We start from the raw sequence: 11874 nt of genomic DNA, 5'->3' as shown, positions 1-11874 counted from the left end.
GTTTGTTTTTTAAAATTATATTTATTATAGAAGTTGCTTCTACAAACAGCAACGCTAAACATCATACCCAGCATCTTAAATATTAATAAAAATTAAACGTAATTGAATTAATTTCACTCTAAAATACAAAGTTTGCCAGATCTCGAACAGCTATCTTCGGGAGCATTTAAACTGAAACTTTCATATCGTCACTCTCTTTTTTTCCCCGCCATTTATCCCACCGAAATGCGTTTAGAGGCATCGAGCCTGGCCGAACCTACGACGAGCGTGGAAAAAAGGCCGTCTTGGTGCCGAGAATCAAACATTAGAAAAAAAAAATTATTTATAGCTTAACTTATGTTTTTCACGGTTATAGAAGTCTCTTAAACCTAGTTCCTATAGGAATATTTAAATATCGTCTCCGTTTTTAACGTAACACAAGTTTATATACTACAGTATTTGATCGATGACAACAAGAAATCGATCTATTTATCTATCTATATGTAGATACTGTATATGTTCATTTTTACTTTAAAAATATTATTATATTACAATATCAATTAGTTTTTCTTTTTGTTCCCCCAAAAATTTCGAAAACCGATAGACCACATCCGGTACAAAAGGCCTAACGCGTGTTAACATTTCCGACTACATTCCGACGCTAGCTCCCCTAGTGGGAATTTAAGTTATTTTGAATGTTTTATTAATTTACTATTAAATCGAGAAACATACTCGAATTATATACGTAGGCGTATTAAGTTTATAATTACAATACTTAGAAAATTTAAAGTTATTTTTCCTCCGCGAGTTTGTTTGGTAATAGAGACACCGATCACGTGAACGCGCGTCACTTCCGTCAACAAAGTCATGCAGCTGTTATAAGCAAACAACGCAATACTCGATTCTGTCAAGCAAGTCGATCGTGATTGTTCGATGATGCCATTCATAGGCAGAGATTGGAGATCGCCAGGCGAAGCTTGGGTCAAAACGGAAGAAGGTTGGGAACGTAAAAAAATCTTAGAGAAATTGAACCGTACGGTGCAGCAAAGGTAATCAGCTGTTTGCCTCCTCCTTTTTATTTTCCTTTTCTATTCTACGGGTTAATAACAAAACGCGCTTTTGAACGAAATTATCTAAGCTCGGAGTTAAATTGAACATAAAACGACCATTGATATTCATTTTATGAGTTAGATTTATGACACGAAATTAGAGTAACGTTTAAAATACGTTGCATTAGGAGAAAGCCAGCGTGAGAAATGTGTATTATACGTCTATATATTATTAATTGTTACTTAAAATAATAGGAAACAAAGAAAATTTAATGAACTGTAACGAGAACGATATAGTAAGTACAACCTACGCTATGCTCAGTAGACAGGTTTCGTATCTGACCTTGTCCAGCCAATCTCTAAACCGTTCTGCATTGTAACTGCTGCTAGGTTAACATTAATAAAATATCGTTTTGTCTCTGTAAACAAAATATGCCGTCTCGAAATTCCTGCCCAAACGGCTAATAGTCGTTTAAAAACGGCAAAAATAAATTTACTTTACTAAAAAATTTCTTAATTATACTTGTTTTTATTGATAATTGCGAAGCTTAAAGCATTTCGAGTAAATGGAGTATAGCGAATATAGCGAAAAAGCTGTATGCGATCGGTTTTTTTTTAAAATTTGAATCTAATTTTAGATTTAATAACTAATTTTTAAACTAGGAATTTTTTCACATATTTTAAATTATGTTTCTATTTACCTGGAAATTATAAAAAAGTGCTAAAAAGCAACAGAAAGTTTATTGCTAAAAAATTCTTTAGTGTAACTAAAACTGTGAATTATAAGTCTTGTGTATATATATATAAACATCTACTTTGAAAGGAAGACTTATATACAGTATATAATGTGGAGTAAAAGTTAAAAGTATGTTTATTTTGAGCAAGAATCGTTTAAAAATTAACTAAAAACATTAAGCTTATTTAATCTTTTTAATGATTTAATTTCCTAAAAATATAGTTTAATTCGGTGCAAAATATGTTTTTGTAAAGAAAATATCGGCACTTTAATTTAAATTTAAAAAACTTTTTAAACTTTCCCTTCTTGTCATTTTTTTTTCTTTTTGAATGGGTGATGTAATTTAGTTTAGTTTTTAAAAAATATAAGCATATAAGAAAACTGGTTTTATTTAGGAAATTTGTAGAGTATTTCGAAGCTAGATATACGCGTGATGTTTTTAAGAGACTAAAGGAAGAAAAACCTAAATATTGTTTGTTTTAAGGATATTTGTTTATTTACCTGAATTGCAATATTTTTTCCTGAATGGAGTTTTAGTTGCTATGCAACTGTCTCCAGTGGAATAGACGTATAATACATTCATAAAATATAGAAAAATATTATTATTCTATAGTTTTTTTTATTATTAAAATACCAAAGAGAAATATTAAATTATATGTTGAAATCCTGAGCAATAATTATTGCATTCCAAAATGAAAACCAGATTACTGTATATTTAAAAACTTTAGTTTTGATTTATAAATTTTTATAAGTTTAGAAAAATAAGTTTCAGAATATGTAGTTAGGTTTAGAAAAATATAATAATCATGATATCCATTTTTGAAAAAAGAGAAAAATTTTAAAATAAATTAGAAGAAATAATTCTAGATACATTTTAAGTTTCTTCATTTGGGTAAGAAATATTCGCATAATTTTTATAAATTTATTTGTAGTAAATTGTTTAGTTAAATACAATACCACTGTATTTGACTAAAGTGATTTTGATATTCTCTGTATTAATTAACTGTGTTAATCAAGGGATTCCTGTATATATGTATTCAGTGTCTGGTTTACCATTAAGCTAAATAAGCTAAAGCTTTAATTACATCCATCCAACAAACAAAGCAATAATAAATACAAATACGTGCATTTAGCTTGGAACCTCAGCTTTTGAGGGGCCTCTAAATTTTTATATTACAGTATATTTTGTTTAATTAATTTACATTGTGCACTGTGCACATCTTAAAGTTAAATAATTTAATAAAGACTTTATTATGTATTAATAACCTATGTAAATAAACGTATGTGTCTTTTTTGTACAATTAAAAAAAGATTGGGAAAGGGGCCTCAATTTTTTGTTAGCTTAGAGTGTAAAAAATATAAATCTGGCACTATATATATTACATATGTATCCCTTGACAGTTATATATATATGTTTTTTTATATAATGTATTTACAATACCCTTTTTCATAGCTTGTAACCCCTCCTTTTTATAATATGCAGGCACTGCTGTGCCAGAGACATTGAGGCAATATATGACTTCATCCAGATGACAGGCAATAACTTTTGAGTGGTCTGACATTAACCTCATATTAATGTGCAGAGATATACATGTGGCACTAATATATTCAAAGGGAAGATCTATCCTGTTGTATAAAGGTACTAAGTAAGTGCCTAAGTGCCTGGAAGAGTGATTTCAGCCTCGAATCTCAAATTTTGAATTGCTTTATAAAAGGAGCCCGAATGTATTCTTCTTATTCAGGAATGACAAATCCTATGGATGAAACTATTCTTCCAGGCATTTACTCAATACCTTTATATGACAATAGAATAGATCATCCCTTTGGATATATTGATATAATGTGTAGATCTCTGCATACCAAATCAAAAAACATCAAGACTCAATTAGAAAATGCATGACTACAATTAACTTTGTGATATTGGTACACTGGGAAAATATGTATAGAGCATGCCAAACAGCTTAAATATAAAATTCTACATTCTGCTATATTGCTATATTGCTATAAAAAATTCTACATTCTGCTATATTGCTGTGAAATGTGCAAAACTAAAAATAAAAAAAAAAAAAAAAACAAAAATAGTAGCAGAAATGCATGTTATATTTTGTTTCTTTAGAACTCAAACCAGGATTTCCAAGCACTCAATATTGTGTTTAGGTCCTTGTAGTTGACAGAATTCTTGCGTGTTGATATATAGATTACAAGGGCCTCCACGTTTCTAAGGTGGTTCTTGTTTCACAAATGCTTGGTAATCTCACAATGAACCTTGGACCAAATCATTTAATGTGTAAGCAGCCAGGGGTGTAGAGGGGAGTGACTTTTTAATGGCATACTTATATTCCTTTAACTGTGAAGTTAAGGATTGTATGATAGTTCCCATATATACCAAATTGTGTGCTACCTTGTCATTTGTGATGGGTACTGTGTAGATGTTCAAAATTCAAAGGATCCACTGAGTCTTTACTATTCCACAGGAGTTTATAAACTCCTTTTTGTACACTATTTCCATGCCTGTACCTCTCCCAATTTCCTTAAGTCTGGTCTACTCATGACATTTTACTTGATCATGTAAAACATATCAGACAAAATGTTGTGACAAAATGCTCTTGATTAACCATCTTCTATTGATGGCCACATGGCCAAACAGTCAAGGAGGCAGCCTGCCACTCTGGGAATCCAGGATTGAATCTGGATGGCTCTAAAAAGCCCCAGGAATTTTTCAGGTGGTGGTCTGTCTGGATATGTCAGGCCTGTCCCTCACCACCTGGCTGCTCCATTGTGGGCTTGGCCAAATCCATAATTGGCTTGCTGAAAGAAGGCCCTCTTAGTGTCCACAGGGTGGAAAGAGTTATAAAAAAAAAACCCATCTTCTATACCACCATAAACAATGAATAACTTTTTTGTTCTTAATTTCATTAGACAATGAAATAATGCTTAAAGCAACTAATACGTCATCTATGGTTTTAATGAAGTGGAGAGAAAGATGGAAGCGAAAAATGTATGTAGTGTGATCATGAGTTTTCGTTCAGTTTTATCTGATATTTTACCTGATCAAGTAAAACATTCATCAAGACGTTATGTGTAGACCAGGCTTTAAACATGTTCCTGAGATAGCAGCTGTAAACAATGTACCCTATGAACTAATGATCGGTGTGCGACTGGTCATTGGTTCATAGGGCATGTTGTTTACTACACCCTGGTGTTGTGTGTTGTTGTTTACTATAGAGCAGCTGTACTTGACCATTCTATAGTCCACTCTGGTAATGTCATATCTATCCAAAGCTAGGGTGTTCTAGAAGTTGTCAGAGATTGTATGATCCTAGGATGATAAGCAAGATGTCCCTGAGTGTTTTAATCTTCCTGTCTATTAATGTCAAGTAGTGGGTTGTCCTTCTAATCAAGGCTTTGAAAATGGTTAGTTGTAGTATAATGGGTCACATGAGACCCAAGGAATAGAGATTGTATGAGGGTTTTCAAAAATCTTTGTTTTGATTCCATCATCATTGAGTATAATAAAAATATCCAAAAAGTGGATATTACAATCACTGTCCTGTTCCAAGAGCAGTTTTATCCATATGGATTAGTGTTGACACAAATCAAGAATTCCTGTATATCAGGCTTTTTGTTCTGAAAGATAAGCATGTCATCTATGTATCTAATTTAAATTTAGATGCTTTATTTTGGCAGAAAGGACTTCAACAATGATGTTAAAATCACCTTGCAAAGGGTCTTGGATAGGGACTGCCCAAGGACAAACTTCTCTTGCAAGTTTGTGGTTCCACCAAACTGGAAAAATGAAGAGTATGTCATCAGGTTCACCAGCTCCAGAACTTGCCTATGAATGGTAGAAGAGAGGTTAACTTGCTCTAAAACAGGTAGTTCCTAAGATAGCAAAGGCAGGGTGTCAGGTGAATAAATAGATACAATGCCTCATAAGTCAAAGACAGTAACATATCCATCATTGAGTAGTGTGAGGTTCTGTAATTTTTTTTTAGTTTTGACTATTTTATAGCAACATAACAGATTTGTAAAATTTTATATTCAATTTGGTATTTGCATGCTTTTGTTCTATCTCCATTAACATTTGAAAACATTTGAGTTTTGGAACATAAACCTGATGATTCCAGTCATTAAATATGACCAAAAACATTAAATTCTTTTACAGATTAATAAAACTATTTTTGCTACTACACAAAGTTGTATGTGAATGATTGAGTGTTTAATATCATTAATTAATACTGATAATTCTCTGAAGATCTTAGAAAAGTTGAGAATGCATTGATAATGATCAGTGTGTTCTAAAATCTCAAAGAAGTTTGTGCCTGTATTGTCATTTTAAACCTGCAATTATTCTCTTTGTGTTATGGACTATATCAAACTTGTTACATTGGATGATAAAAATAGAACTTTGTGATGATGATATTAAACTATCATTACGATATGCTGGAGTGTTGTTTATGACTAGCATGTAATTCACAGGCCTTTTAATGCTTTTTAAGTAGTTCTTCATTTTGGGAACAAACTTATGATTAAACCACTCTAAACAGATTTCCATGCGTGCTGATTTTCAAGCTTTATAATACACAAAAGGTAAGAAGTTTAAATGTTTAAGAGCACAAGGTTTTTCAGACTTTCCAATTATAGACATAGGCATTTATGACTGCCTGATGCATATAAACAAAGTGCTGTTGTGATTTATTCTTTGTTCTGTTTGAATCCAGATGCTGATGCTTCTTGTACCAAAATAAATATTTTGTTTGGAAAAAGCTTAAAGTCTACACTTATCTCATCTACATTATAAATTTATTCTGGGTGTAAGGAGATTAAACAACACATGTAATTTTAGTGATTTGGATGATTGTTTAGGAGATGAAAGGATCATTTGTGGAGTTAGGGATGACTCTCTATAGCAGGCATGGTCAACATACGGCCCATCTAATGAATTTATGTGGCCTGCGATCATTCTTTCAATATTAGGTATTGAAGTCAGAATAGCTTGATGAAACATTCTGATGCCTGAAAAAAAAAAAAGGTCAATAACTCACTGTGCGTTTAGAGTTAACACTCCATTATAAATCTCGTAAGTACAGTGTAGAGTATTGATAAAGCATGATAATGTGAAAAATGTATCTGTAATCTCTATCTACAATTCAGTCTCTACAGGATGACACCGCAATGAGATCTCGCACAACCTCAAAATCTTCCTAGGGTAGTCTCTGATTTGGCCCGTGGAAAAAGTTTTCTTTGCAATCCAGCCCAGGGACAAAAACTGTTGGCCACCCCTGCTGTACAGCATTAGTTGTTTGAAGAAGGTCCAACACTTATCTTCCAGAAAGTATGATATGGCAGTTGCCAGTGAGTTTGTCCAGAAAAGTATAAAAGATGTCTGATCTAGTGATTCTATACTGCATATTAATCAAGATAAACCAAAAACACGGTCAAAGAAGGGGATAAAATACTCTAAGATCACTTAAACTAACTTTTCAGGATTGCATGAGAAACGAAGCCAATTTGGTGGATAGCTGCAGGAACAGAACCAAACTTCCAGTCACCAGGGAAAACTGCTATCATTGTGGAGATTGGCATTTGCCAGATGTGTTTCAATTTGTGATATCTAAGTGCAATTTTTGCACAAAGATCGAGCATATTGAGAAAGCCTGTTTAACAAAAAAGTATTGATCCAACCAGAAGTCAGGCCAAGAAAGTTTAAGCCCTTCTCTCAAAATAATATGGTGTAGCAAGTCTGTGAAAATACACATTACAAATGTTGACTACTCCATAGCACCTAGCAAACCATTTGGCAAAGCATTTATATATTATTCAGTGCTAGTACCTAGGAGGCAAATATGTGTTTTGAACCTGGGCCAAACAGCCACCCTCAATATTTAGTTTGAAATGGCTATATGTAATATTAGGGAGATGGGCAGCAAAGTTACCCCTTTTGGTTGTTTCCAGAACAGACCTTAATCTTATTGGCTGGAACTGGTTCAATGCCCTAATGGTATATGTTTAGGAACTGTGCATCATCATTCAGAAACAGTGCCCAACAATCACCAAAGTTATTTGATGGAAAGGTAGTCAAAGTTAAGGTCCTAGAAGTCACCAATGACTTAAAACCTGAGGCTAAACCAATTTTTCTTAAAAGCTGTTCAGTCCCTTTTTGCACTTAATTGAAAAAATTGAAGCTGAATTAACCATCAGGAAGCTAGTGGTATTTTGGCAAAAATACAATAATTTGAATGGGCTACTCCATTGGTAATAGTATTTAAGACAAATGGAAAAATTCATTTATGTAGATACTATGTAGCAACACTGAATGTGGTGATAAAGCAGGTTATGTACCCAATGCCTATAGCAAATGTCATTTCTCACAAAATTGGTTGTAAACTGGGTGTAAACTGTTCACAAAACTTGACTTATAATATGCATATTTTTAACTTGTAGTAGATGAGTAATCAGCTAAAATTGTAAAGTACATCAAATGAGTTGTAAGAAGTTAATCATCTTCCATTTGGGATTTCTTCAGTTCTTTCAATATTTCAAAAATTTATGGATATGCTTTTGGTTGGACTGCTCAGAGTATTGGCACTTTTAGACAATGTGATCATTGGCAGTAGAGATGACATTGAACACTGGAATTGCAGTAAAGTGAAAAATGAAAATTTGTTTGCTAACTTGACTTTGGATATTGGTCCTTGTAAACACAAATCTCATACTTTTTTCAGAAGGTCAACATAATTATTTTAGTAATTATCATAATACAGCGTGCTGGGACCAAAACAGTGAAGTTCTATAGACTACCTTTTTTATACCCTTTAATACTCTTGTCTTTAGTTTTCTAGAAAAATTGCCACTTTTATTCTATTTCTGGGAACTTTTCACACCAAGAAAGTTTTTCTCCTCAGGATTTAAAGTATTAAATAGCTGAATTACTTCAGACCAATCTGAATTAGTTATGCTGTCTCTGATAGATCTGCTACCCTACCTGTAGTGTTTACCAGTATAGAGTCAGGAACAAAATGTTTTAGGACAGAATTGATGTTTGTAAAATTCTTTTGGCTCCTCTAGTGACTCTACCTCAAATTTTACTATATGTAAAATGTGAAGTGAAAAATATTTTTTAGTTTCTAATGAAATTTCTTAAAAAATGGATACTTTGATAAATTCACATCAGTTTTATGTGTATTGCACACAATGTACTCTGTACTTTCAGAAAATAGCTTTTATTAATTTAAATGAACATATTCATATTGCCTAGAGAGCTGTACTCTTTATATAATGTATTCCAGGCTTGGTTTGTTTTTGCTATTACCAAACCAAAAATCACAAAACATGGCACAGTACTTGACTGATTTTGCATTTGTAAAAGTATATCTTTGTAAAAACTGACATTTATATTTTATTATTTTTGAGCAATTTATATGTTATGTGAAAAAAAATAAAACTAAGTAGCATAAAAGCCATTCAAAAAGCAAATGATTTTTTACAATGAGTGAGAGTGTTGATTTGAATGGTTTATATACTGGCATGCAACATAAGGGTGATCTGCAATCAAGGAATGTGCTTTTTGGGAGATCTTTTAAGGGAAACCAGCCCCTATTTGGTTGTTAATGATGTGAAGAAAACCCAGAAAAGTAGCCCATCAGCCAAAGTGCCAACCTGAGCCGATTTCCAGTGTTTAGGAATCAAATCTGCTTAGCCAGTGGTGTAATATGGGTGTAGGATGAAGAATGACACACTGGTAGATTCTATGTAAAAAATTTTTTGCAGCAGTCTCGACTAGAATTCAATCCTTCTGTGCCACAAAGGCATGGCACAGCAGTCTGGAATGCTGCTGCTCAATCATCTGACTGGCTTTTGACATGTAAGAAAAACAAAGAATGTGTTTAAAATTGGTTCTTGAAGGCTTTGCTGCATTACTAAAGCAAGAAGGAAAAGTACAGAGATAATATTAAGCTTATTGTATGGCTTCAAAGTGCCAAGGTTATCTTTACCAAAGAGAAACTCCCAAGAAAAAAATTTGACTTTCATTTTAGGTGCCATAATTTTTACTTGTCACAACATTTTTTGCTTCTCGGATGATTTTCTTTGTATATCAATTGTGTTTTGACTAATTAACTTTTCATTGCTTTTCTATTGTCAGTTATTTATGACTATTTATTATTGCTTATATAACATTAATTTTGATTTTAAAACAGTCAACAGAAAAACAATGAAAAAATAAAACAAAGATCAGAATCTAACTGCAACAAACTAAATAGAGAGAAAACAGAAAAATATAATTAATAGGATTATTCCAGCTTATTATTCATTGGTATAAGTTTTTGAGGTGTGATTGTATGCATCAGTTCAAGATGACTGATTTTTTTTCCAAATTTCATATTTTAAAATTTTACTATATACTTGAGTTTAGCCAAGCATTGGTAGGAAATTAACTATTCTTGTAATAGTCTGGCTGGAGAAACTATTTTATGGACCAATTTATTACGTCATTCATCAAATTGTTGTTTTGCATTTTATTGTACTGAATTTTTTTCTTTAAAACGATTAAATTTAAATCAGTTTTTTGATAACAGCTAAAATAATTCCATTTTTTATTATTTAATTAAGTTATAGTATGTTTCTTTATGTACTGGGAAATCTTTTCCAATATAAATTTGTTATATCCATTGTTTTTTATTCTGGCCATAAATTTTAGTACAACTTTTTATAGAGAAATTTTAGATAAAATATTCAGATACCCAGTGGTACCTTTTACTATAAAAGCAATCATAGTTTGACATTTTTATAAAAGGGAAAAGTTGGAGTCACAAGTTTCAAATTTGCAGGAGTTGGACTATTTGTTTACTGACTCCACTCAGAGATTCTAAAATGGTAGTTGAATGTATATTAAAAAGCAGTGAAGTGGACAGGACATTATTCATGTGGACTGTCCATTCAAAAAGCAGTTGGTCGGCAACTCTGCTATCTTTTTCTGGGTGTCATATCAGAATCCTGATGTTGGTGAGCACCCGGCACAAGTTAATAAGTGGTTAGTATGCACCGATGTGTATCCTGGGGAAGTTGCACCAATAGTGGTTCCCCATTGCCTTCTCCAGAGTGTGATGTTATGCGAGGGGAAAGAATGCCTTCCGGGAGGTCTTGTAAGGGAAACTGGCCCCTATTCAGGTGTTACAAACAAGGAAAAAACCTGAAATTACCAAGTGGCTAGCCTGTCCAAGCACGGTGCAAACCTGCAACCAAACTCCCAGTGTTTAGCGACAGAACCGCTAGGCCACTAGTGGGCTAACCCTGCTATAAGTAGTCAAATCTGACAATTTGATTATCTTTTAGCTTTTACTATTAAAATAAACAAAATGGAAAATTTATATTAATATTTTTTAAACTCAATTTTAACCTCAAATACAAGTATCACCAGTGTTGAGAAATATCTTCTCCATGAATGCAAAACTTTGTATTACAGATATTTCTAAATCAAATAACAAGCTGAATTTATTATTGGGCTACATTTGGCTAATGTACAAATGCTATGTAATTTGGACTAAAGGTAGGTTGATTATTTATGTTGTTAAATTTCTGAAACCCATTTATTAATTTTATACCTGAATTTTGTACCAGTATAAGTTTTTTGGAGGGTCTATCTTAATTTGCTTATGATGATCCATTTTCTCATGTGCATTTTATATCAAACTGTCACCTTAACACTAGAACAGCTGGCAAAATGATATACCTAAAATGACTGCATTAGTCAATTTGACTGGTGCAGCTTACTTAATTTTTTTATATTTAATTTATATTTGCCAAGGAATTGTTGAATTAAATCTACATATTAAACATCAAATATTTTACGTTTTTTATGATAAATTTTATGCACAGTTTTTGCAATAAATAATTTTTACACTACATTTACCACAAACAAATTTTGTATTTGTTAGAAATATCATAAATTTTAATTTTGCATGCTTTTGCTTGACAAGTTATTTCGATCTTTTTGTCTCCATTTTTTTTTTTTTTTTTTTTTTTCTCTCACCGAGGTGTCAACATGCGGAAAAAGTAACCTCAAACGTATACTACATATAGTCAATATCTGAAATTCTATTCTTTTTAAGA

The 11874-nt window shown here is 32.2% G+C and overlaps 1 protein-coding gene across 1 annotated transcript in view; it reads left to right on the top strand.

Annotated features, from left to right (window-relative positions):
* The first annotated feature begins 708 nt into the window (after positions 1 to 708).
* The window catches only part of LOC111626578 (F-box only protein 25-like), a 71634-nt gene continuing 60468 nt past the window's right edge, over positions 709 to 11874 (top strand). The window contains exon 1 of the mRNA XM_023369996.1: positions 709 to 1028. Within this exon, the coding sequence (XP_023225764.1) occupies positions 913 to 1028 (116 nt within the window). The 5' untranslated portion in view covers positions 709 to 912. The remainder of the gene's footprint in view (positions 1029 to 11874) is intronic.

Source organism: Centruroides sculpturatus, unplaced genomic scaffold, assembly GCF_000671375.1.
Source record: "Centruroides sculpturatus isolate CEXI.00-Female unplaced genomic scaffold, Cexi_2.0 scaffold304, whole genome shotgun sequence".
Lineage (NCBI taxonomy): Eukaryota > Metazoa > Arthropoda > Arachnida > Scorpiones > Buthidae > Centruroides > Centruroides sculpturatus.
The sequence above is the reverse complement of the archived record's forward strand: the minus strand, read 5'-3'. Positions and strand labels throughout refer to the sequence as shown.